Source organism: Rhinolophus sinicus, chromosome 4 (assembly GCF_057876585.1).
Source record: "Rhinolophus sinicus isolate RSI-liver-muscle chromosome 4, RSI-T2T, whole genome shotgun sequence".
NCBI classification, from domain to species: Eukaryota; Metazoa; Chordata; class Mammalia; order Chiroptera; family Rhinolophidae; genus Rhinolophus; species Rhinolophus sinicus.
In genome coordinates, this window is record NC_142504.1 from 88,298,977 (window position 1) to 88,326,911 (window position 27,935).

Genomic DNA, 27,935 nt, shown 5'->3' on the forward strand with positions numbered 1-27,935 from the left:
GGGCAGTGCCAGCCATGTATGCTCTGTGGCATCTGAGGGCTGGGCATGGTGGTGGCATTCTTGCCTTGAGCTGGGAGTGTCATGGCTCATTCAGAGGGCACCTTGGTGGGGCCAGCTTGTCACCCACCACTGATCCCGGCACTGAGCACTTTGAGTGTGAAATTGCAATCCTGGCTGGCTGCCTGTCTGTTGTGGGTCTTTCCTCATGGGTAGAGGAGATTAACTTAAAACAACAACCATAAAATGTTGCTCACTAGTCTGTGGTCTCCTGGGCAGTTCCTCTGGTTTGGGCCCGTTTGACCCACCCGTGCTGAGCTCTCTCCTGTGTCTGTCATCAGCTGGTGGGTCACCTGGAAGCTTGATGATACAGACGGGACTCATTCGGTGTGTGGCAGTTGGCAGGCTGTCAGTGGGGGCCGCCGGAGCAGTGAGGCGTCCTGGCGGCTGACTAAGGCTTCTTCGTGTGGTGGCAGAGTTCCACGAGCAGTACGAGAGGACAGCCCCAGTGAGCAAGTATCTTTCAAGTCTCTGCTCTGTCACATTTGTTTCCTTGTTGGCCAAAGCAAGACACAGGCCAGCCCAGCTTCCAGGAGTAGAGAAAGAGCACTTCTTGATGGAGGGAGCTGCAAAATCACATTGTAAGGGGGGCAGACTCAGGGACGGGAGGAGTCAATTTAATGACATAAGCAAATGACATTTATTTTAGGTTTATTTTTTTTCTTTTCGAAATCTGCATATATTTTCCCACTTCTGAACATTACCCAAATTACTTTAATGGATAGTCCTCGTGTATATTTATAGAACAGTTCTATGTAAGTCTATTTCAGAGTTACACATAAATTTTATTGCCTGGACTAAGGATCACTCTAGACCTGATGCCAAATCTAGGTAATGATTAAACCACCCCAGTAACGTGCCACTTCACTGGATGAAGGAAAGAAAAGAATATATAAATCGAGACGTGACATCAGCCTTGTTTTAGATGTTTGTTTGTTTTTTTTTTTTTTCCTTCCAGGATGGTGAGTCTGCCCTTTCTTTCTGAATGCAGTGTCTTCTTTGTAGAAACAGTCAAAAGAACCCCAGAGTGACCTTGTGCAAACTGTCTGCAGGGAGTGGAGGGTTCTTTCTATGTCTCCAGAGATTGAGGGCCCATTTTCATGGTCTGCTTTGACCCGGGCGGAGCCGCGCAGAATTCCAGGATATTTGGAAGGGTCCCTCTTGTAGATCTGTAACTGATTCTGCCCTGAGCACCCTGCCCCCCACCAGGATCCTGGCCACGAATTTATAGCCTGCAACCTGATCTGAAGTCTTCCTGCAGTGCCACTGTCACTGCCTCTAAGCCTCCCTAACGGCCGCACTTTTATAATAGCCCTGTAACGTTATCTTCCCAGTGGCTCCGGCTTTGTCTTATGTCCTGAAGTGCCCGGCTGTGTCCGGGCCACTGAACCTACAGCCAAGAAAGGAGTACAGGGTACAACCCTGCCAGGGGATCAGGGTTGACATGAAAATTGTTGGAGTCAGGAAATTCCAGGGCCCTTAAGTCATTCGGGAAGACAGTTGACATGAGAGGCCAAGGGAGGGGATCAGGTTGCCTCCGTGTAAGTAGGAATTGAGGTTCCCGTCAGGAACTGGTCTGGCAGGGAGATGTCTTGAGTCCTTCACTCTATAGGCAAAGTCTGGCTATTTCCATCTGAAGATTTATAATAACCAGATTGGAATGAACCTCCACTCACTGCCTACTCACCCTGTTGTCTTCTTTTATAACTGACGTAAGTATGTCCCAGACAAGATTGAAGAATTCATTTAGTGTACCTATCAACGGGTATTTGCAAAATAACACCTAAAGCTGACCTCCCCAAATATTGTGATTTTACTGTTTCAATGTGTCAGTCCAGCAAAGAAGCCTTTTATTCTTACTCCTTGGCTCCTTCCTTTGATAGTTTAAATGTTGATCTCGTGTCTCTGGTGTAACGATGAGGAGGGGCTTGTGTGGGGGAGGGGAGCGGGCCATGTGTGTTGATTTGTTTGGTGTCTTCACAGGCAGCCTGTGTTGTTGGGACCCGCTTTGGGCTCACGTGTCGCTAAGGGAGGCAATGCCTAACTTTGCCCTCTTCCTGTAGCCCCACTGTGAGGACTCCACACATACTTCTTAAGGGATTAAAAAGGCATAAACTCATCTTTTCTGTTTCAGTTGAAGGACTTGTTAGCACAAATGTCCCGATCATTAGGCAGGGGTAGCAGGGTTGTGACACTGGCTCAGGAAGTAATGGCAGCCTTTCTCCTGGAAGGGAGATGGGCTGTTTTATGGGGGATGCTTGGGTCTCAGGAGGCTGTGGCTGCTCATTATACAGAAGGAATACAACTGAGAATAAACTTCCACACCTTTTGACAGTTGGTCTAAATGGCTTTCCCCCCCTCTTCTGTGTTCTATTTGTGTGTCATACTTACTCAATAAAATGGTCTTTGAGAAAAGGAAGTGTTTTTGTGTTCCTTGGTGCCCAGCCCATGTCTGACATATAATTTTGTTAAAATTGAGCTATGGTAATGCTAATAGTTAATGATGCCCTGAATGTGAGGAGAGGTATGATGAGAATAGGCAGTTCTGCTAAGCTTTTGGGATCCTGTTGTCAGGAGGCTAGGGCGGGTGCCGGGGGGTGGGGGGTTGTGGGGCTTCCTGTTGTGGTTTGGGGCTGGCCGGGAGCATGATCAGACAGACACTTGGTGGGCCAGGGTGAGTGTTGAGGAAAACCAGATCTTCACCTCAGGCTAAGAGAACACAATGGGAAGGTATGTGGTAGAGAGATGTACAAAATAGTCAGAGTTGTCAGTCAGGAGAAGGCTATATCCGCTGGCCACCAGGAACCCTACCTCTGCCCTAACTAAGGAAAAGAACGTAGGGTTAGTGGGGTGATGAGGGCTGAAAGCCCAGGCCAGGGTCTCCGCTCCCCGCGAGCTTCACTTTTGGCGCCACAAATTAATGACCCGGAGGGCCAGAAGTTGTGTCCATTGGAGCTGGCCTGGGTGGCTCGACAGGGCTGATTGATACATTCTTGGGGGTTTTGTGAACCTGTTGTTCAGTGTAGCCATTATTAAAAATTAAATGATATACGTGTACAATAATGTTATATTAAAAACAAAGAGAATAAGGTACACACTTCCAGTTATAACATAAATGAGTCATGGGGATGTAATATACAGCACAGGTCAGTAATATTGCAGTAACTTTGTATGGTGGCAGATGGTTACTAGACTGACCGTGGTGATCACATTATACAGTATATAAATGTCAAATTACTATGTTGTTTACCTGAAACTAACATAATATTATATGTCAACTACAGTTTAATTGTTTGATTACATAGTACTGCTATTATGCTTTGAGGTTTTTTTACGTCTCTTGTATCTGTGTGGTAAAAGTACTATATACTGATGAGCTGCTGCATATTTGTTGTGCAACTTCACCCTCAGTGATTAGCTTGAGATCGGCCATGGTGGGAGTATTTATACCACAAAAGCGTGCACATTCTGCCTCTCTCCACGCCGGAGCAGCATGTCCTCTCCCCACTTGGTTCTCTTGTCAGGCCCGAGTGTGGATCACAGTCCCAGAATCACTCCGACCCGCTCAAGGAGAAGAGGAGAAGCAGAAACTCTGTAGCCAAAAGCTTCTTTCTCCGGGCTCACATGTTTCTAGGGGCTGAGTCACAAGAAATTGTTGTGGCTTAAAGGGCTTTCATTATCCCCATCTTCCAGTTTGTTGATTATACGTGGGATTAGACATAAGCAAATGTGCTGATACTATCACCAGAACAGACCAAGTAAGCTATATTAGTGAATAACGTCTGTAGGAGTTAAAAGCTAGCCTGAGCTGCAGTGATCCCAGCTGTGCCCATGGTCCAATATACATGATAACAGGTCCAGTTCCTAATGGAATTTTCCACCTGGGAGTGATGAAGTCTGATTTCAGTCCTTAGGAGACGCTGGGCCCAGGAGATGCCTTCTGCAGGAAATCCTTTCTGTCTGCTGGTTCTGCAGACTGGGGGAGGCAGCTCCCTTGTGTGTTGCCCCCAAACCCTGGGTGCACCTCTGACACCATAGTACTGTGCGTTTGGCCAATTTGATTCCTGGGTTTAAATGCTTTCTCAGATCAGATGATCCATCTGTAAATGCCAGTCAAGAATGCTGAGCCTCACCAGCACGCCTCTAGAGGAACAGTTTGTTATTAGAGAAATAAAACAAGTGGATCAAATAGGATTAACCCCATTCAAATGATTTAACTAGGTGTTTCTTACAAATAATAAAGGACAAATTCCTTTCATTCTGTTGAGGATAACCAGAAACACGGAACGGTGGGGTCTCTACAAGAATCAGCAGCCTCTTAGAGATGCTGATTCTAGACAAGATGACAGTCTCCATTTCTCTTATTGAGGATAATAAGCAAAGCTTTTCTATCAGAAGACACTAATTCCTTGTTTGAAATCTCATTTACTGCAGGAGGATTATCAGGCATTTATCTAGATGTTTTAAAGTAGCTGCATATTTGCCTCCACTTTTCCCCCAATCTCCTGTCATTTTGCAATAAGAGCCTTAACTCACCAAGTAGATGAATAATAAGAGCCACCCTACAGCCTGAGAAATTAAGCATGAAGTTATGTATTTGGATTTCCTCATTATGTGAATTTTAATCTTTGGTAAAATTAGTTTCCTGTAATTTTAAGTGTATTGACCATTCTAGATGTTAGGTGATGCTGGCTGCTGTCACAAACAACCTCAAAGTCTTCATGACTCACCACTGCAAAGGCTAATGTCTTGCTCTTGTCACCGTCCAGGTGGGTCAGTGGAGTCTGGGTAGCAAAGTGCTCTCTTCCATGCAGTGAGTCAGGAACCCAAGCTCCTTCCATCTAAAGCTCTGCTGGTTTCTAAACTTCGGAGTCCTCCTCTGGCTCCTGTACATCTGGCCGCAGGAGAGAAGAAAGGTGGATGGTTTGGCAGGGGTGTGATGGCCAGGCCTACTGGGGCCTTATTCACTTCCACCCACATTCCATTGGTTCATAGTCAGTTACACAGCCAAAGCCCAACTATAAGGCTGGGATATATGGTCTGTGCTTCCTGGAAGAAAAGGGAAAGGGGTGGGCAAACATGTGGCATTGTCTTGGCCACACCAGAACTCTCAGACGACATAGCTGCATATTGCAAGGTTGATATTCTCAAGTCCTTTGTATATCTCAGGCCATAGAGAGGATGCAGGGCCTAGTGGTTGAAAGCATGATCTTGAGTCAGACTGCTGGTATCCAAATCCCAGCTCCATCATTTACCAGGTGGGACATTGGCCAAATAACTTAGTCTCTCTCTGTGCCTCAATTTCTTCATCTGTAAAATGGGAATAACAATAGAATTTAACAGGGTTCATGTGACAATCAAATGAAGTAACTTATGCAAAATGCTTAGAATTATGCATGGAATGTAATTAATAACATATAAGTATTTGTTAAATAAATTTTTTGAAAATAAGACTAGTAAAAAGGAGACCTAATATCCTCTGTGGTATGTTGTAATTTGGATATGCTGCCATTCAAATGGAGAGTGTCTCTTTCAGTTCAATTGTAAAAATGTTTATTGAGCAACTATTAATTATAATGTGCCAAGTATGACCACTGAATCTGAGTAAGTAGGCTTCTCACTGAGTCAAAGGAAACAGCATGTTTTCCCTAATAAATTTGCCAGTTTGACTCTTAATCTATGGTCACATCAACATTGTAATCTTGGCTTCCACCCCCCAAATCCATAGCTTATCCTGGGAGCCTCAGAGAGGAAAGTGGCATTGGCGCAGTGCCCAAGGGGCTCCTTCTTCTCCCCCATCCATGTCTATTGGGGCTTGTCAATGCCACTCCCTTAGTAGGTGTCATATCTGTCCCCTCCATATGCAGTTTGCTGCTAATCTATTTGTACTACACACTACCTCTTCCAGGTATGAACTGAATTTTGGAATAATGCTTGATTTAAACAAAACATGGGATTTCTCCATATGTAGTCCCCGTTCCAGGAGCAGGCTGGGCTTAATAGTTTTTTTCTCTTGTAGCTCGACGACTGCACGCTGCAGCTTTCCCACAATGGCACCTACCTGGACTTGGAAGCCACCCTGGCAGAGCAACGGGATGAGTTAGAAGGCTTCCAGGATGACGCTGGGTAAGCAACAATCGCCCCTTCTGACTGGTCCTAACCTTCCAAGAAATGGGGGTACATTGAGGCCGGAAAATATTCTGGAGAAACCACCATAGCTTTGACCTTCTCTTCACTCACAGTCACGCACAAAGAAGGGAGGTGCAAATGACTCACCAGTAGTCACTGCAAACCCTTTTGCATTTTGAGTAACTCTTCTTGACAAGGCTACTCTGGTAGGAAAATGTCTGGTATAGTTTAATTAAGCATATGGTATTAACATACTAAGTTTCCTTTTTAAAACCAAATATAATGAATATTTTCTAGATGTTAGTGGATTGACAACTGTTTTAAACATTGTTTTTAATGATAACTTACTGGATATTTAGTTGTCTTGGCAGATGCCCTAGTAGATCATTTTATAGTGTGTCATCTTTTGAACTCATTACAGTGGAGAAAATAATTATTAATTATGTTAATCAACATTAATTTATATTTAGCCTATATCTAGAATGCCTTAATACTTCTGATTGCTGAGTCTGAATAAAGCAATATACATAAAAAAATCAAAGATGTGTACAGAAAGGGAAATTTTGTAGGACTATACCCATACAATCAACCATTCCTGTATTTACTAGATTATTGAAATAGCCTTCTGATGAGGCCCCTGCCTCCTTTTCCATCTAGAACCAAGTGTATCTCTGATTTCATCACCTTCCTCCTCAGAAAACTTCAGGGGTTTCCTGTTGCTTTCCAAATAATGTTCCGCTATCTTCATCTGTGGTCAGGGACCTCCTCAAAAGTGATTTGTATGCTACCTTGCTTGAGTTAAAACTATATGACAGTCAGATGAATATTATCTGGGAATGCTGATTTCTCGTGAATGGCTCAAAAAATGAGGAAAAATGGGAACCTTGTTTGTGTTAGTTCCTACCTGACTCCGCTGTGTACTGATGACTTCCTGGGTTTCCCCTGCTTTATCGCCCGTCACAATTTATGGTTCTTTCCCCTTCATTGTCCTTCTCTGCTGCTAAAATTCTGTTAGGTCAGAAGTGGGCCTGTCTGAATATCAAGTGCCTGGCATTTTCCCAGCACAGTACAGGCACTTAGTGAACATTGGTGGCCAGGTGAATGGCCGGATTCCAGAATGGATTCCTGAATGTCACAACCATGAGCACCACGAAAACCAGGGCCCTTGGTAGGAACCAGCAAGGTTCTCTGAGGATGCCCTTCCTAGCTCCCAAATGATTCTAAGGGCCATACCAACAGTATGTGGGTAAACATCTGGAAAGTCCTATAGGCTGCACACATGTGAGGGGTATCATTATTAAGTCACATCAGATTCTGCTCATCATCATTTTGAAAATTAATATCATTAGACCGATAGACTTGAGGAAATTCCATTGCTATAGATTTTAACCATGTATGTGACAATGATATCCCTTTATATAAGATGTCAGAATTCAGGCTGGATGACAGTCTAATTGGATGACGAAGTAGCTCATTGATCCAACAGACCCCAGGCGTGTTATGAGTAGGTCATTGTCAACTTGAACAATGTCTCCAGTGGTGTTATGTTTAAAGACAATGTCCTGCTTGACGTTTTTCTGATCAAAATTTGAATGATTTGGAGATCGCAGCTTAGAAAAAATTTGTTAATATATTAGACACCAGTATCAAGAGTTAAAAGTTGGGAAGAAAATAACCTTTATGGAGCACGTGCTATGCCAACCACTATACAAGGCACTTTACTCAAGGTATGTTTGTTTGATAGTTCATTCTCTTACCAGTCACGTGGTTGGATGTTATTGTCTCCATTTCTCACTTGAAACAACTGAGGGTCAGAAGTTAAATTACACGTATAGGGCAGCAGAGCTAGTGGATGGTGGAGCCAGGTTCGCACATAGGTGTGACCAGTTCTCATGTCTGTAAGACATATCTCATTTTATTACACTTCACTTTTTTGTGCTGCCCAGATATTGCTTTTTTTTTTTTTTTTTTTTTTTTTTTTTACAAATTGAAGGCAAGGCCCTCTACCAGCAAAAAAGATTACAGCTCACTTTATTGCGAGACTCACTTTAGTGCAGCGATCTGGAAACAAATCCACAATTATCTCCCAGATATGCCTTTATTTTTCCACCATCCCAGGAGCATCTGGCAAAGGCACTTTAGGTCCTACTCAGGATCTGCATTTGCACCTTTGGTGACATAAGGTTGGTTCATGCAAGGACATCTTCAGTCCCAGGCTAAAATACTGGCTCTAGTTGAAATAGCACCCAACCGCACTGCAGGGTCGCTCCAAGGAAGACGGGTTAGGTGCTATGTTCTGGCTCTGACACTGTAGCTCTCATTGTCAATATCAGCATCCAGTTGCTGGTTCCTCCCCCGCCATTCCTCAAAAGTCAGGGACCCTGATGCAAGGTCACTCTGGGCTTAGTACTCATTGTGTTCCCTTCTGAATCATCACCTGGCCATGGGTCCATCTGATAGATGCAGCCTTGACCATGTTTCTGCACCCTAGTAGCACGGCATGCTGGGAAATTAATTATGATGAGAAGGTAGGTAGGACTCACTACATGGACAACTACAAATAGGGGAAGGTACCCCACAAGCTGCTGGATAGCTGCACATTTGACAAGTGTGCCCCCAACTCACCCCAGAGTGGGGGTTATGTCTTTGAAATAGTATTCGTTTGTGGTGAGCCACCCCTTGTCCTTTGGAATGTACCCAAGATGACACCGCTCTTTGTCCAGAAGAGCATGAAGAAGCCACCTTTAGTAATCTCTGGTGGGGAGATCCCTCTGCCCCTGGCCTGAGTTGCAGAAGGCAGGCTCGGATGGTGCTGACCTGGCATTGCCTGGTCACCCCGGCTATCCCCAGGTCATATACCACCACGGAGCGCTGGCAGCCAGTGGCAGTTTACTGGGAGCTGGCTGGGAGCAGCCTGCAGGCTGAGCCCTCCTGCGGGTGGGAGGTGTCTGGGCACATTAGCAGCGTCACTTGCACTGAGCATCCTCTCCTGGAAGAGTGGCATTTGGCAAAGTCTGTGTTCCTGAGAACTTGTGTTTCCCACGAATGGGAGTTAAAATATAATTTCTTCCTAGTTAAGGATTGCCCTTTTGAGGCATGAAAAGGTCAAATGAAATACCATTCTTCTCTTGATCTCTTGGCATAAATCGTAGCAAAATATCTGCTAAAGTTGTAACCATCTAATGAAGACATGTGACAAGCTCTGTGAAAATGGTAATGTTTTTTTGTGTCGTGTCGTGTGTTCTGAGTGAATTTTCCTTGCTGGAGGAGTTTGGTTTCTTTGTTCTTGTCCATTCACCCACTCTTTTGTGCCAGAACTGAAAATTAAGTCACTCCTTGTTTAGAATTATCACTTAAGCTATAGCTAATCAGAGAAGAGGAGAAAGACCTTCAGAAGTGGAAGGGCAAAGCAATTGTTATGCTAGCAACATGGAACCACGTCTGTTCATTGCTTTCCAGGGCCGGGGAAGTTAGCAGCAAAAACAGAAGCCCTGATGCCTTTGAATTATTATTCCTGACCCTGCCATGGTGACCTTGGGCAAGCCACTTCACCTCTGATAGGAGTTTATAAAAGTATTTGTAACATGAGGACAATATTACCCAATCTTGTTTCCCTGCCTGTATCAACAAGGATTCCAGCAGGGTCTCTTGCCTCTGAGGAGAGCAAAGCACAGAGCAGCATAGCTTAGCGATTAGGGACACAGGCCTTGAGGTTAGTCTTGTGGCTGTGTGACCATGGGGATGTTATTGCACCTCTCTGAACCTGTTTCCTTGTAAGTGGCGATAATATATTCACAATACTGCCTCCTTGGGTTGTTGTGAGGTACAATGTGAGGATGTATCTAAAATGTTAAGCTTTCTTTCAGGATATGATACGTACTGAAAATGAGGAGCCCTTACTATAATTGCAGTTAAAACTTGAGAGGGTGATACACTGAAATGGGAATCACTGGATTTTAGACTTGGAGAGGTCTATGCAAGTCAATCACTCTGAGATCTAGTTTTCGTAATAAGAAAACCAAGGCTGGAGCCTTGCTCACAGGGCAGAGCTCGCTACCCCCCCACCCCACCCTTTTGCTTATTCCTATTCTCACTGCCTCTGAAAGGAAACTAGTGCCAGCTGAGGTCCACAGGGACTGTCGGAGAAGGTGGGGTTCGAGGTGAACCCTGAAGGGGAGGTGGAGCGGGCCGTAGGTGGAGCATGGCTGAGCTCAGAGTGGGCCTGAGAAGGAGGCTGCTTCAGGGACATGGTGAGGACCAGTTGTGGTTGCGTAAGCAACCCCGGTGCTCCTTCCTTTGAGTAACTCGGGACACACAGGTTGACTCCAGAGGGTCAGCCCTGAAGACAGCTGCTGCTTCTGTCTCAGTTTCCAAATTGGCCGCAAGGGCTGGTAAATACTCACCCCACCCTCACTCCTGTCCCCACAAGGTTGTGTGGGGGTGGGGAAAGTCAGATGAAATCCTGTGGTGTGGGCGTGGGGAGGGCCTGGCTATGTGAGGCTTGAGGCTCAGCAATGAAGGATGAGATTCCAGGCAGGGGCAGGAAGGGCTGGGAGGAAGTGGGCCTGCCCCCGCCAGCTTTGCAGTGGACTTAGAGGGATGAAAGGGTTTGGGGCGAGCTCTGATTAGACCCTTAGACACCTAACTTCTCAGCCTGTAGCTCATGAGCCCCAAGGATCTGTGTGTGCGGGTCCATGAATCCCTGAGGTTTCTGCACAGTTTGTAGAATGAGAATCCACAAACTGCAGGGTTTTTGGGTGGAGAGGGGTTTCAACAACCTTTGCAGGGTTTTTGGGTGGAGAGGGGTTTCAACAACCTTTGCAGGGTTTTTGGGTGGAGAGGTGTTTCAACAACCTTTCATCAGATTCCTCAAGGGTTCTTTGCATCCCAAAATGTCAAATTTCAAGGAATAAGAAGCAGTTTTCCCTTCTCACTATGTGATACAAAAGTTAACCTTATCCAGTCACATCTTTGCCCGGTTTCTTCTGCCTCTAGACCTGGTAGGATGGAAAATCACCTAAAACACATTTTGAACCTAAATCTAAAAACATATGGAATCTGAAAAACCAAATCAAACCAAACAACAAACAACTCCCGACAAGTTATAAGGGAGATTCTGGTTAGGATGTGGATGGGAGACAATGAAGAATTTCCCCCTCTTTCCTCTTAAGTGATTATCTTCAGCTGTGAGTGCAGGTGTTTTGTTGTCTGAGGCGCTTTTTGCAAATCAGTGAAGGGTATTAAGGGTCTCCTGTCTCCTCAGTGCTGTGCAAGGCTCATGGGCAGACCACCAAGCCTTGCCCCTGGTCACCGTCAGGCCCTTTCGAACAAAAGGTGCCATCAGGGTGAGTTCAGTGCTCAGCTGAGTGGGGTCCCTGCACACCAACTGTGGGGCGGTGCTAGGCCGGCTGCCTCTGAATACCCTGGGAGAAAGCTCTTTAGAAACGCTGGTTTCTAGGTGCCTGCTTCAGGAGGTTTGGCAGGGGTCTGAGAAGCTTGCCTTTTAAAAAGTTCCCCAGGTAGTTGGATGCTGGGTCAGGAACCTACAGCACAGGTTTTCAATCTTGGAGAGTATTGCAACCCCCTGAGGAACTTTGAAAATGTTTCTCCCACGCCCAGCTCTGGAGCAATGAAATCAGACCTTGCGGGTAGGCCCAGACTCTTTTTAAATCTCCCACCAGGATATTCCACTATGTGAGGGAGACCGGTCCTGCAAGGGCTGCAGTGAGCCACACAAGAAAGAACAAACTCCAGTGCTGAGTGGACAGTGAAATTTGAAAGGCCCCGAGTACCTTCAAACTCTAGATTGTACAATGGGACAAAGACTGCAGCAGGTAGGCGTGGGGTAGCCCAGGCTGGGCTTTATCGTGTGGGTTGGAGTTAGATGAGAACTGACCTGCAAAGAGGGAGCTGTCACGGAACTCCTCAAATTACAGTAGCTAGAGGGTGGAGTGAGTGGACAGAATTTTGAGCAAGGAAGCTGGGATCAGATGTGGTCTGCTGTGAGGAGGAGAAGGGAGTGACGTTTTGGGCTTGAACCAGTGGGAGACAGGCAGGGAGCTGGGAATCTGAAGATGGGATACTGTTGAGTGGAGAGAAGCAGGAGAATAAAATGGACACAGGAAATTAGATGTATAGTGAACAGACGGCAGACTACTTAGAGAAGTAGTGAGGTTATGGAGTAGGGGCCATTTGGGGAGAGGAGAAGAGTTTATACATGTTAGTCTGAGGTTATGTCAAGCCACACTCAAGTGGGAGGTGGCCAGGTGGGAAATATTGACCTGGGACCCACGTGAAAAACATCAAGGACCAGAGAGACTGGTGGTGCTCCCTTGGAGGAAGTTTAAACCTGTAACTGCTCTAAAAAAATGAAGTTTATTTTTAAAAAGTGGATAATTGGCTGTTTCAAGGATAATATATTGATTACAAGATGCTCTAATTTTATCTTTCTGCTCAGCCATCCTTAGGGTGTGGCTTTCATCTTTCATGCTTCATTGTAGTTACAATATGGCTGCTCTCCCTCCAGCATCACATCAAGGCAGGGAAGCATGTATTGGTTCGGGTATATCTTCTCTGTTGTAACGAAGAGATTCCAAAATATGGCAGTTTAAAGAAGATAGAAGTTTCTTTCTTTCTTGTGTAAGAGCCCCTATGTGGACAATCCTTGGGACTGGAAGAGCAGCTATGCCATCCTCAAGATGAGGATTCCGTTTCTGCATTCAGAGTTGCTTTAGCTTTTCCCTTCTCATCTGCCTTCCAGCTGCCAGGAAGAAGGAAATGGACAGAAGGACTGCATGTCCATTCATTGTACACATAGCTTTCTCTCACATGCCGTTGGCCAGAACTTAAGTTCATGCCATGAATCTGGGCTTGTGTTCAGTTAACCCTCTATCTCTGTTACTATGGGTGAATAGTGGTCCCTGCCTAAGTAGAAAGAGTGAAGAGCAAATGTTGCTGCTGGCTCAGTTGGCTCCTTTAAAGAGCTTGTCCAGAAGCTCTACCAGCAACTTCCACCTACAGGTCACTGAAGAAAACTGTGTCACATGGCCACCCTTGCAGGGCAAGGAGACCGAAGAAAGCAGTTTTAGGTGGGTACATTTTAACCCTAAACAAAATTGAATTCTTTTTGTAAGACAAAATGGGAAAATGGGTATTAGGTAGGTAACCAGCGGTGTCTGCCTCAGCAAGGAGAGAGAAAATTTCAAAGAAAGGGCAGTTAAGAGCACCATGCCACAGAGAAATCAAGTTGTGAGAGGACCAAGGCAAGGCCAGGCGTATAGTAAGGAGATTTAGGGTGTCCTTGGAGAGAGAGGAAGGGGAAGAATGGTTGGGTGGGCAGATGGAAGCAGGTCAGGGAGAGAATGGGGGCTTAGAAGGAGGGGCAGCAGGATTGCATTGGAGCTGGGAGTTTTGAATGGGTTGAACAAAGCCTTCCTTCCCATTAGGGGACACCTGAGAGTGACAGGATAAACCTAGAAAACTCTTAGAAGAGAAGAAGAGTAAGTCTTTGTTTCTTAGACATGACACCACAGGCATAATAGTACTGTACCATTTTACAAGATAAGCTGAGGCTCGGAGGCTAAGTAAATCATATAGGATCACAGAACTGGCTTCAAAGTCTATGCTTTTTCCTCTCCTGCCTACTAGGGGAGACTGGAATGCATCTAGAGACGAATGTGGTGGCAGCTGGTGCTCTTGGACTTGGCGCTTTTGAGCAAATTAATCTTAGCTAGGCATTATCTTTTCTCTTGCTAACGACTGGTCGGAATCCTTCTTCATCTCTTTATCCCTCTGGCAGAGGACTGGCTGAGTTTCACAGCTCCAGAAGCTGCTAAAAGGAAACTTATTCCTGGGGCAACTGCTCAGGGGACCGAAGTTTCTGCTTCTGCCACATGGTCAAACATACTTATCCCACTCTTGATTGAAATCACAGTTTCGTTTTCATTTGAGTGGAGGCATTATTTGTGAGTATCGTTTCTGCAAGTGCAATAAAAAATCTTTTGGCCTTCAGTGCCACTCAATAAATTAATGTATGCATTTGTTCTTACAGTCACAGGCTTACATGTTATTGTAAAAATATTCACTTAAGAGACAGGGAAAGAACTGAAACACATGGGTTTCTGTGAGACTTACTTGGTTAAATCAGACTGCACCCCTCCCCTCCCCCAAGGCCACAGACATTATTGTAGGAGAAACTTACGTATTCTAAGAAACCAGGAAGTTTTGGAAAGTTCCTTTCAAGGTACTCCACCACGTCCCTGGCACGTGTGCCTTGATCGGAGTCTCCTTGAATTGATCGTCTAGTTTGGATAATTTTCCTGTCACTTGGGTAGCACTGGCCTTGGATGTGGGCACCCAATTGGCTGTGGCTGGTCTCTGAAGCCAGTGATGTTTTCCTGGCAGAGGCAGGAATGGCATCTGAGTCTCCCTGGGGAGTTTCAGGTCAAACTAAACTGCCTTTGCCTTCTGGATCACGGTACTGCCAACAGGTGCATTTGGAAGTAGTGGCAGCTGTGAAACTGATACAGCACGTCAATGTCAGGGAGAAAAAGATCATCACTGAAATGCTCACACTGAATCCACAGTGACCGTCTCTCACTGATTTCATGTTCGGAATATGGAAGCTCCCTGAAGGCAGATGCCAAAGTTTGTATTAGAGTTCTCCAGGCAAATATAACCAATGAGATACCTGTCTATCCATCTAGTCTAATATATCTAATCTACTGAATAGACTCCATCTGGTCTATCTGGTCTATCTAGTCTATCTAGAGAGATGCATTTCAAGTAATTGGCTCACTCCGTTGTGGGGACTGGCACATTTGAAATCTGTAGAGCAGGCCAGCAGGCTGGAAATTCAGGTAAGAATTGATGTTGCAGTCTTGAGTCCAAAATCTGCAGGGCAGACAGGATGGCTGTGTTGCCATTTTGAGGCAAAATGTACTTCGTGCACCTCTTACAGAGTCTAGCATACACTAGGCACCAGCGAGCATGTGTGGAGTGAGGGAACGAATGAAGGACCCCCCCATCTGGGAGGCAGCCGTAGGGAGGTGAGAGGCGCACAGGTTCAAAGTCAGGCTGCCTAGGTTGAGTCTGACTTCTGTCACTTTCTAGCTGTGTGACTTCAGCTTCGTTGCTTAACCCTTCTGGGCCTCCACTTACTCATTTTTAAAATGACAATAATGTTATCTATCTTATAGGACTTTTGTGAAGACCAAATCTGTATAAAGTGATTAGCACTTTATCTGGCACATGATAAGCATTCTATAAAGGTTAGCAGCTATTATGATTATTAATTTCCGAACCCAAACTGACATAAGATCCCACTGGGGCAGGGGAGTGTATACTCATGATTCTTTAATTTTCCTCTGAAAGTTTTAGCCATAAAACAGTAGACAAGGACATATTTACTATAGAAGTGGGGATAAAATGTTTATTTTTAACCAGATGATTTGGTTATCTCCCCAAAAGAAGCCAAAAAAAAAAAAAAAAAATCATCAGCCAAAATATTTTTAGAATCAATAATAGCAGTGAGATGGCCATACATGACAAAATACATAAAAATCAACCTTTATTCAATATGTCACCTTTACTTAATAAGAAAATATAATGCTAGAGGGAGGGTAGCTATCAAATTTAAACAGACCTTATGATGGGTGTTCTCTGTACATTGATATTTACTATATAGAAATAAAACATTGAGCTTCCTGTAATTCTTAAATTTTTAGGATACAGCTTATTTGGTTCCTGGTGTGTTATTTTCATACTTGGTTTTCCAATATTTTATTAGATAATTGCATCTTAATTGTTTATGTATGTCCTCTTTGTTCAACTTTAGTGTTGAGATTAAACTGCTTCTCGATACTTTGTATCTATCCTTTGGAAGAAGGTTCTATAGTGAGGCAGCTGGACAGCAAAAGGCAGGATCTGGTGCTGGTGATTTGGAGTCAGACACTGCTTTCAGGCCCGGTTCTGTTTCTACCCACCATCTAACTTTATGAGGTTACACCATTTCTACAAGCTTTGCTTTCCTCATCTGTAACACAGTGGCCACATGAAAGGTGGGAGAAAGCGGAGGTGGGGTGAGGGAAAAGGGTGGGAGATGAAGGGCACCTGTAATGAAGGACCTGGCTGCACTCGCCACCACTTGTCTCTGCCTTGTCTGGCTCCCTCCTTTCCAGTACTTTCTGGGGCCTCCTCTTGTCAGGGAGCTTCCACAGCCCTCAGCTCCACATAGAAAACTCCACACACACAATTTCCACACAGATTTCTCCCATCGTAGGATTTTGTGTGCAGGGACAGGCAGGGAAGGAGGTAGACTATTGAAACAGAGGAATTATATGTGATAAAACTACTTAAAAAGAGACCTTTTTTGTTCTGTGGTCTCTTAAATTCCATCAGGGTTTAGCTTAACCAGTGCGATTGCCTGGTTTCTCAATACACAAGCACAGAAAAAAATGGCGCCTCCAGAATGGCGGGGGGAGGGGGGGGGTGATGGCCCTGCCATGGCCTCTTCAGAAAGACGCCTAGTTTTCATGCACGTGCCTGGAATCCCAGCGCTACCACCCCACACGCTCACCGTGGGAATGGAGAATTCTGTGGGAAAACTTAAGCACTTCCTCAAAATGCAACTTTGCAGTTGTTTGAAGATAAAAGTAGGGGACCTTTTGAACTTCTCTAGAACTTGAGGTACTCGGCAATGTTTTCCCTGTCCATCCCATGCTTCCCCACTCGGGACATCTAAAGCATGTACTTTGTCTATTGTTCTTTTGGTGTTTATTATTGACTGATGACCACTGGAAACATGAGTTACAGACAGTGCTCCAGTTTGAGGACTTCAGGTGTGCCATTTCTCATAGTTAGGGTCTGGCCACTGCGAGGGGTCCCGTGGTGTCTGCCTCCAGCTCTGGGTGAGGCTGCACACCTGCTGGTGGCTGCCCCCACCCCAGGACACCTTTCCTGGCAGTTCACACAAAAGGCTGCTCCATAATTCAGTTCAGTGCATTCAACTGAAACTTGTTTCCTAGTGTGATCACAAGAATTGAAGGAGTATCAACATCAGGACTGTCGAGAGAAAAAAAGGTTTTTGTTGTGTGAGGGAGAAAGTTTGAGGAAGTCTGTGTTCATAGGAATCTCCGACCTGTCTTCTGAAGATGGGCAACGTGTTGTGTGTTTGTGGTAAGCTCCCTGAGACTAGTACCTTGCACACAGCCAATGTAAAACAATCAAATGAACAAAGTAAGAAGGGGGGGCTCATCGGGGGTGTGAGGGGCTGAATGCAGGTCTCTATGTACAAGCAGCTGCTGGGCTGAAGGCCACTGCATACTTTTGTAGGACTATGCAACTGGTTTTCCTTTCTCCTTTAAAAGAATTAAAAAAACAAACACCAAACCATTTTGAAACTATGCTTGCCCCTCTTATCTGGTCTCAAGAATAAAAAAATATAATTGTTTCAGTGATTACTATGAATTCATAATCACAATAGTTACAGTGTATCCTGGTGTTTCTTTCCCCTCCAACACAACCATAAAACCAAGAAGCAAGAAAGCCCAGCGAGATTCTGTTATAAATGAAGCCCTGATGCGCAGAGATGAGAGTGGCCAGAGGAGTGATGGGACGGGGAATTCAGCCACTGAGAGACCCAGCAGGTTACCTGCTGCCATGCTGGTTGGCTGGCTCCATTTTACCTTTGTTTATTGTCTTCCCTCTTTCTCCAAATCTCAAAGACATTGTTTCCCCCAGGTAGCAGAACTCATGTTCCCCCCACCTCATTTATCATTTTCTCTGGCAACTGCTCTGTGCTTGAGTCCTTCTTTGCATAAAGTGAGATGAATTCTCGTAGGACTAGAATTGGGGAGAGGGCCATCCTTTTCTTCTTCCTTGTGAAAAATGAGGAACGAAGCAAAGGTGAGGCAAGGTGTGGTGTAAGTTGGTATTCCTGATAATAAATACCCCATCAGCTCTTTGGTGGACTCCCATCTTCCTGTAAAAGAGAAAAGCCTTGCAGTCTTGAATTGACACACCGCAAAGCAGCTCTTTCTGACCCCCCACTACGTATGTGCCCTTTACCTATATCCAGAAAAATGTAAAAATAGCCATGGGAATGATTAAGCAGATTTGTGTTGTTACATTCCAGGGATTTCACTTCATGGTCACAGATTTCAAAGTTTTCCCAACATGGTCAAGCATGAGTACAGGCAAATTCTGTGGATGGAACAAGCTGACCGGGTTAGGCAATAAAATGCGTGTGTCAATCCAACGGAGTCAAATTTTGTTATTTTATTTTCCCTAAAGCCCTGTGATGTTATTTCAGGGTAGATTCTTGTTCTGTTTATGTCCGTGTTTGTCTGTAGCCTCTCTCAGGTGGGTGTGTCAGTACTTTCAAGCTGACTGACAGCGTCTAGGCGTCTTCTCACCGACTCCTCTGATGCCCATGTATGTTTTGTCTCTGTTTTCTCTCTGTCAGGCGGGGCAAGAAGCACAGCATCATTCTAAGGACTCAGCTGTCTGTGAGGGTCCATGCCTGCATCGGTGAGTGACATCTGCTCGGGGATACTTACCATCTGCCCTCAGTGATTAAACAAGTGATGAGAAATGCCACTCTTGGGAATACAGTATTCACTGTTATGCTGTTTACTTCGGTTAGCCTCTGTCACTGGATGGTTAGAGTTTTTAGTGAAATAATTTCTAGCGATCGTTTTTGAAGCCCTGGTTCGCATGACCTCTTTTGTTGTTTGTTTAGTGACTAGAGCTGGAGGTAAGACAGATTATTGATGAGATTTTTTTTTGGCGATGCTTGGAGAGATGAGGTTCGTTCTGAGGCTGTGCCAGTGTGACTCTCCAGCCAGTTGAAGTAACCTTCACATGCTTCCTGGTGGCTGTGTGAAGCTCTCTGTGGAGAGTGGGGTCTGAGGCTCTGGTTTCGGTCAGGTGATGGAAAGGGAAATCTTAGGTCAGCGCAAGATGGGACACATGCGGTTACTGAGCAATAATGGTGTTGAACGGACGTGTTTGTGATTCAGAGTGGCTTACCTGCAGTCACTCTGAAACCCCACTGGGGCCATCCCTGCAGCCGGTGATTCTTTCTGGACCCACTGGTTTTTCTACCTATACACATGGCTTGAATGGCAATGAAAGCAATTATTTATGCTAAGTGGACAATCTCTATGTGAGGCATTTCTAAAACTGGCTTGGTTTCCTTTCCTCATGGCCTTGGGCCAAATTGAAGCAAGTATGTAATATAAAGAGAAAAAAAAAAAGAAACTGAATTTTAGTTTATGCATAGAAGTTTTTCATATCTGAGTAATTTTGCTTTTACTTAATATACATTGTGGTCTTAATCCAGGCCTCTAATTAGGAGAGGATAAGTCATCCTGTGGAGGCCCAGTCTGCACCTGGAGTGTGGTGTGCATGGGTGGAGTGGAAGGAATCATTTCTGGCCCTTCCTCCTCCCTCCATCTCTACTGGGTCCCAAGGATGGGGTTGAGGGAGCAGCCAGACCGTGGAGGGAAATCTGTGCAATTTTACTTCATTTGGTGAGGCTGCAAGTGTCTCGAGTGGCAACCTTTGTCTGACACTGGGGCCAGCGAGTAATTGTGTAGCAGACTCATAAACCTCAGGGACTGGAGGGTCAGTGTGTCATGAGGGTTCGTAATCTTGTTGGAAACAAAGTAAGATCTGTAGGACCTTCAGCCAATGTTGACAATTTGCAAACTTCTCAATGACTTGTGACCTATTTTGGATAAACTCTCCCCAATACTGGGTCGAGAACAAATCCGGGCACATAACATGTGCTAAATACTGTTCAAATTCAATACTGTTTGAAATATAGATGATAACCAGTAGAGATTTGGGACATGAGTATACATTGGTGTTTCCCAGGAATACTAAAGCAATGGAAAGCAGATTTATACTAAAATGGGCTAGATCAAAATCTTGATGAGCTAACTCCTTTTAAGAAAATTTGCTCTTTTGCAGTATGTACTTAAATATTTCAGTATAGGAGTTTTTCTATTCAACTACCATGTTATCAACTCACTGCATTAATTTATGTATCCTGTAGTCCCATATCATCCATATAAAGCCCATATCTCATCCCCATGGCATGCTGAGCACCTCCAGCCGTTCTCCCCACTCTCTCCGAGGATACACATCACTTCCTGCCCAAGGGGTTGAATTGGGTGCTTATGGGGTCAGTAGGTTTGTTCCTAAACCTCCTTATGCCAATTGCACTTGTTATTGGAATTTTGTCATTTAGTGAAATCGTACATAAATATTCTATAAACTGTTTAAATGTGAGTATAAAAAGTCACTACTTTGAAAATTCATTGAATATTTTGGAAAAGCTTCAAAATGAGTATGAAAGCCTTTCTGTCAACATCAGTGGATTGTGACAGCTATAAAGAGGGGGAAATTAAAAAAAAAGGGGAAACGTTATAAAAATATGGAAGGATTCTAGTCTTCAGAAGTATCTTCATTCTTGTTTAATGTCAAAGAAACTGAGATTGGAAATCATAGACCATGTTATTGGAGTGGTTCAGGAAAGAAGGTCCACACAGAATTTCAGATAGTGGATCCTTATTCAAGGAAAGGTTGGGGCTGAAAACAGGGTGTGAGGGTATGTCTGCTTATAGGCTATAAACAGGGTGACGAACAGTGCCTCATCACAGGCAAACCAGGATGGTCAGTCACCATAGCTGCAAGTAAAAATAAAGTTTTAAGGTATGTATGTATCATTTGAAAAGGATTTTCTGCTTTAATCCATTTTCACCACTAATTAGGCCTGAGTATGTCATATGAGGGATTGATTGTGTAAATTAACACCAGCACCCACGAAGCCAAAGTTTTTCCATTGTATTAAAAAAAACCCTCTTTCTCGTTCCATTTCCTATTATTGGCAAGGTCTGGAAAAGATTTATTATAATAGCACTAAATATTATCCTTTGGTTATGTATAGAAAATGGAATGTATGTATCATGTACATGAAGCACCAACCCCCGTTGTGACATATTCTTTCCCTTTCCAAATGGCAGTATTAGGTGAGATTTCTTTGGGATGAAAAAACACAAAACCAAACCTGGAACAATCGTCAGTCAAAATGACAAAAGAAAACATGACGGGGGGGGGGCTGATGGGGAAACCTTTTCACGTCAGTTGTTTGGGTCCTTGTTTCTTTTCAAGATTATTGCCCCTCTTCACAATGTAATAAATAGGTGAGGTATTACAGCGTTGGACAATGGCTGCTGTCCGAGACCTCGCACCATATGCAGCTCCCCCAGCGACCTTCCTTCTCACGGTTGGACTGGAAGGACCCAGGATCAGCTTTGGCTCATGGGTTTAAAAATGCTATCAAGCAAATTTCTCCAAAATAATGTTTTTCACACCCTACATTCTCTTCTCTTTCGTTCCTGTTTTTATTGAGTACAAGAATGTTTAGCATCCAGGACTGCCTGTTGACAAATTGGAAGTGACATGCCTTTGGAATTCTCCAGTGTTAACTTTGGAACTCTGTACCCATGGGGATGTGAGTGGAGTCTTCATGTTTAGCAACTGAGCAAACCTCGTGAAAAATGAATGCCAGAGGGGCACTGCTTTGAGGGTCCCAGTTAGCAACGGAGACAGGTCTTTTCTGATAGCACAATGGTTCCGAAGCATTTGGCAGGAAGTGGGAATGAGATTTTGGTACAGAGAGAGGCCCCCAAGCTTTTTGTATCTGTATCCTCCCTTCCACTGTAATTTTTACTTCTTTGTACATTTTGAGGATGACCACTTGATGTAACACATCGTAGCAAATAATGCATGACTTTCCTTCTGAATCTAGTCAGTCCCTTGAAAAATGATGGTCATATTATGGGCATGAAGTTACAGATATGAATAAAATAATCTATGATAGGCATGAGAAGTCTGCATTTCATGAGGTTAGCTAGAGAAAATAAATTTTTTGGTTCCTGCAACTGATCCTATTTCCAGACACCAGAAAAATGTTCGGAGGGCCAACTGGCTCCGATGACTAAATCTCACCATGAAGAGAAAAGGAGCAGAAGAATTGTGGAGTGAGGAATGGAATTGAGGATTTAAAAAAAAAAAAAAAAAAAAGGTTTAAAGTCACCAGGATCCTAAAGTTAATATATGAGTGCTTTCTACTGGCTGACTTTGAAGGCATTTTGTTTGGCTTAAAACTTGTGTACGTCAGTTTTCTGCAGCAGACCCTACTGCCCCATTAAGAAAACAAACCCTCTCGATTGATTGTCTGGGACTGACACTGTCCAGTATCCAGTATTAAACAAAAGGATAAAAAAAATAGGCTGAAGATTCCCAAGGGTCATTTATGCTTGTAATTAAGAACAACCTGGCACAAAGGGTCTTCAGAGACATGTTCCCAAAACCCATGGGGCGATGAGGTCTGCTCACAGAAATGAGGTAGGCAGAAGCGGGCAGGGTGGCTGAGTGATTAATCTCTGCATGAGATTAGTCTTACTGCTCCTTAAAGGTCAAATCACAGGGACACAGACGACTTCAAAAGGCAGCAAAGGAGGAGAAGGCTTTTCATCCACTAATGTAGAAAAATAGTCAGTGTCCAACAACAGAAACATCAACAGAAGGAAGCATCGATATATCATTTGCAAAGCATTTTGTTCTCAAGAGCTGTCCTGCAGCTGTGTGCTTCGCTCTATACTGTTCTAGCAAAGAGGTGAATGACAACTAGTGGAGCATGTCTTCAAGAAGAATCTTCTAGTGCAAGACTGACTGAGGGGATTCATCTCATGTGCTAGCCAATTTAGAGGAGGTGGCTCCCTGGGGCACAGTGTTGAGAAGGATGCCCAGGCCATGTGCAATCTTAATGGGAAAGGGTCCTGTATCAGTGCTGCTTGCATTGGTCGTGATGGAGGTGGTGTGTGTGTCTATGGTGTGATGACAGTTCAGGGGCTTGGGGGGAGGTACAGATTCTGTCCAGTGTCTGAACCCCTTCTAGCTACGGTATGGAGGGCCGTAGGCTTCTGTATTCAGAGAGTGGGAGAGGAGCTGTAATCCATGACTGACCCCCTCCTTTGTTCCCCAATCCCTGTCTCAGGTTCTGCCTTTCTTCTTAAGCCTGCGAAGCCACCTTTCTGACTGGGCCGAGTATTGCTCCCTGCCTTTTCACCCCATCTCTGAGAATCTCTTCCCTCTACGTTCCCTGTGAGCTGGTCTTGTGTGGTGAGCCCTCCTGGTTCTTTAGGGAGGCTCCCCTCCAGCTTCCTTCCCCCTCGGGTGGCTTGCTGAGTGACATGTGACTTTGGAGTGGTAACTAGACTCCAAGGTGGTCTTCACTGCCCTTGGACTATTTGGAATTTCAATTAAAACTATAGGTTTCCTTCTGGAAACAGCAAAATACCTTTTAACACTCTAAGGCCCTAAAGCACCTGGGTGGTGTTTTCATATTAGCTAGTAAAGACAGGGAGACACCTGCGGCCTGTGTAGTGACGTGTGTTAGCTTGCGTGTCCAGCCCCTCTGGGCACTGGGGGTCCACACAGGTGATGCTGGCTCTCCGTTGCCCAAGCTGGCAGTCTCCTCACGTGGGAATCCACTGTGTGACTGGAAAAACAGTAAAACAGGCTGTTCTTCGGCCAGGAGACCCTCCCCCCAGAGCCATTCTTTCTTCCCTTGGTCCCCCTGCCTGCTTTCTCTAATTCCAGTCCTTGCCCTGGGCTTCCTGCATTCCCACTGGAGGCTGCTTCTGCTCCTGTCCTGCCTCTGCCACTGAAGCCTTGGATTGGGGGGTGGGGTTCCCCCTGTCCTGTCCCTGGATGTCACAGTGGCCAAGCTCAGTGTGCTGGCCATAGTGTTCCCCAGTGGTGTAATGTGCAGTGGGTCACATTTCCTATTTTCTGTCCTCGTCATCGAGATCTACTGGTTCCCAGAAACCCTGAAGTCCGTCTCCCACCTCGCCATCTATGGCAGAATCTCCTGAGTGGCTGTGGCAGCCTTGGCCTTGGGCTTGGGTTTGAAATCCTGAGTTTCCCTTTGCAGCAGGAGACTTCTGGTGCCTGCATTTTTTTTTTTTTTAACTCCTCCCTTTTACACACCATCAAGTCTGTGACCGATTTTTGCCCAGGGTTCTGTTCTTTAGGTAAAAACAAGCTCTGTGGGTTAATCAGATAAACACCTCCCATCACCTGTTTCCTATTAACCTGCCCCAGCTCCCAGGAGGCAGAACCCACAGAATATCCACATTGGGTCTGGGCTGGGGGAGGTCAGCTTGTCAGCGCCTCTCCCCTCTGTGGGTGGCTACGTTTCAGGCAAAAAGAATATGGGAAGGCTATAAAACATACCACCAGGTTTGTTAGACTGCGTGAGTCCAGTGTTTAAATGCTGATGACTCTTCAGTTCTGTCACGTAGCTGTCCACAGATGCTATAGAATCTTGGAGTATATAGGTCACGAAAGATTTCTCACCAAAAATGAAAAGAGCAACTAGAGAATGAATTTAGACAGTGGCCCTACCATCTACAGACATAGAGGTCAATATAAATATGAGGATTGGGTAAAGACATGGAGACACATACCTATGAGAGAGAGTTAGCATGAGAACCTTCCCGATAGAGCTGGAAACTCAACATCAGCTATGGAAATTCAGAGGTAGCAAGAAAGGAAATCTGGACGTGACCAAATGAGAATTGAACCACAGGAAAGAAAAGCAGGTGCGTCAGGGTCTCTTATAGCAGCTTTATTTCATATTTGGATTCTTAATCCCACCTTTTACTTTATTTAAATTATTCATTGCCTCTTTAGGACTTGACGTTTCATCTCTAAGGATCCCTAGATGTCGGATAATAGAATTTGAGCATTGTGTTAGAACCATTATCAATGTGTTTGTTTTACAATGGCCTAATAATTGCTTAAATTCTTAAGAAGGAATGTGAAATTCTGGCAAAAAAAAAAAAAAAAGACAAGTATATAGTCATATTGGTGGGGACACCTGTAGCAGATGTTATAAGAGGAATGTAAGCAGCATGTGCGGGCAGGTAGACTCTAATGTTGCTGTCCAGCAGAACCTTTAGTTATGTCCAGAACGCAACCCTTGGTAAGGAAAACGCTTTGCTCTGTGTTGCACAGATTGCCTTAGGGGAAAGTAATCAGCTGAGAAAAATGGATTTCACCCTTGAAGAGCTGACTGTGTTTAGTAATGCAGTTAAAAGTCCTCTTCCCAGCTGGGCTGCTGACTCTTGTAGGTGGAGCTGGGACTTCCATGTTTCTTCCAGGCTTCCATCCTGACCGGCTGGACACATGGCCTTTCATTTTGGGCTGCATGTTGGGAAGTCCTGGAAATGAAGGCTCTTAACCAATGAGACCTTCGCGCTGTCCATTCCAGCTTTAGGAGCTGCCCAAAAGCAATAAAAGGGTTCTGGCCTGGAGGCTGCGAGTGGTTAGGAGATCAGGTCTTATCTGGGAAGATCTACGAGGTAGGGATTCTGTGTCAGGTGGCAGCTAGCTCTTGAACATTTGAAGGTGGACTGTTTTGTGTCTGGCATGGCACCGTTTCTGGCCCATGGGAGGAGACCACAAAATATTTGTTGATTAAAGAAAGCAACTAAAAGGGTCATGGTCCTGATGAATGTTTAATTCGTTTACTTTAGAAATGAATTTCTTTGGTATTCTCTCTGCAAGAAGAATAAAAGGCAGTAGACAGAAAGTAACATAGCCGTGGAAGTGGGTAGGATGTCATTTTCAAGAGTGTTTCCAGGAGGGAGGCTCTCGGTTTTACAGGGTACTGGGTGATTCTGGAATTGCACTATCTGTGTGTGTTGGCCTATGCATGGGTAGGGTAGAGCGATGTGTGTGGGGACTGGGGGACCACTTGCTGCCCCCACCCTGGGCGTGCTGGGGCCTCTGTGGAGCTGTGAGCATAAATCTTGGTCCTGAGGTTGGAGATGAGATGGTAGTAGTTTGGGCCAATGACCTGATTCAAGGCTGCTCTGGGAACCGGTGCCAGCTTCACTGCTTTTGGGGAATGGGGTGGGACGCTCTTGTCCCCATCTTTGTTCCCAAATCATGTTCTCTGGATGGGTCTGCTGAAATGGGGAATGATAAAGCTCTTGAGCACACAGGCTCAGGCATTAAACAAGACAGTTGAATGCATGAAGAGGCGTGTAACTACCATAACACCAAGTTATATTGCTTAATAATTTTAAAGTTGAAGAATTATGTTCTCAAGACTATAAATGTCAAATATGCTGTAGGAGTTGACATTTACAACATGCTCAAATAGATAAGCTGTTCAAATCGCACCTAAAAATACAATCTGTATGTTTGTTTTGCCTACAACAGTCAGTCACACTAGTGATGGTAAACTTTCACTACGCATATAACATAATTTTGCCAGCTGACTCAGTATCTGGAGGATTTTTTTTTTTTAATTGGGGAATATTGGGGAACAGTGTGTTTCTCCAGGGGCCATCAGCTCCAAGTCGTTGACCTTCAATCTAGTTGTGGAGGGTGCAGCTCAGCTCCAACTCCAGTTGCCATTTTTCAAACTGCAACCTTGTTGTAGAGCTCGTGCTCTAACCAACTGAGCCCGGCCTCCCCTCTGGAAGCTCAGCGGCAACTCTTGTCTTCAATCTAGTTGTGGAGGGCACAGCTCACTGGCTCATGTGGGAATTGAACCCGCAACCCTGTTGTTCAGAGCTTGGACTTGAACAAACTGAGCCATCCTGCCGCCCCTTGGAGGATTTTTTAATGACTTGTTTGGTCAAGGGTACCTTAAAAAGCTGTCCCACGATGTGATACATTGGCCTTTCCTCCACCTCATCTCCCTGTAGTGAGCTGGTGGCTCAGGACACCCTGGGCATGGTGCCTGGGTCCTGGGGTTGGTGCGAGTGACATGGGGGGCCAAGGATGGGATGACCAGGCACTGGTCCCCTTTACCAGGCATTGGCTCCACTGTCTCACAGGCCACCAGGAAGCAGTGCAGAGTGCCATGGCGCACTTTGCACTTCATCAGAAAGCCATAAAACCAATTATCAGCCCATTAGGGACTTTGAAAAGGACAGCTCCACAAAGCTGTCCTGGCTGGAGTTGCCAAGGCCACTATGAGTCACTGATGTGATTTACGCTGTGGATTTTCTATAATGGAAGTTGGTAGAATCTAGGAGAGAGATGTATCCACTGAGATGGCCTCCCAGAATGCTTGGGACAGCTCAGGCTTCTTGAGGGCAGGACTGCTGGTCTGTGCCCATTTCAGGTATCAGGATGGTGATCCTCAAAGGGCAGCTTGGCCTGGGGGTCCTAGCTGCAGCCCTGCCTTCCCTGGCCTGTCTTCCATGGTTTGGGGCTCAGTCCTTTCCGGGTTCTCACTCAAGGCCTGGTCTTGGTCAGGACTCTTAGGGGGCTCCAGACTGTGGTGTCAGGCTCAGCGGGGATTTGGGAATGTGGGGTTCTGAGTCTAGCACCCCACTCCTGGTTGTGGCAGGAGACCTCTGACCTGGGCCTTATGGAAAGGACTTGTGATGTCACCTCCAAATGAGGTGGTTCTGAGAGTCCCAGATGGAATATTTAAAATATACCATTTAAAAAGAAAAAAATCCTTCTCGGGCATGTCTTTATTTTTCTTAACTAAATGGCTTAGAAGGCAAAATAAAAAATATTAAAAATTTAAAAAGCAGGGCCCTGGAGAGGTCCTGCTAAGGTCTGGGACTCCAGACTGTCCCTGAAGCTGTTGGTGCCTCTTCAGGGGTACTCTCATTGAGGGGAGATGGTGGGCCGGGGGGAGCAGT

The 27,935-nt window shown here is 45.1% G+C and overlaps 1 protein-coding gene across 23 annotated transcripts in view; it reads left to right on the forward strand.

Annotated features, from left to right (window-relative positions):
* The window catches only part of FHOD3 (formin homology 2 domain containing 3), a 434,191-nt gene that overhangs the window by 45,590 nt on the left and 360,666 nt on the right, over positions 1–27,935 (forward strand). For all 23 annotated transcript variants that reach the window (XM_074340102.2, XM_074340103.2, XM_074340106.2 and 20 more), the window contains exons 2-3: positions 6,077–6,183; positions 18,650–18,714. In XM_074340102.2, coding sequence (XP_074196203.2) covers positions 6,077–6,183; positions 18,650–18,714 — 172 coding nt within the window. The remainder of the gene's footprint in view (positions 1–6,076; positions 6,184–18,649; positions 18,715–27,935) is intronic.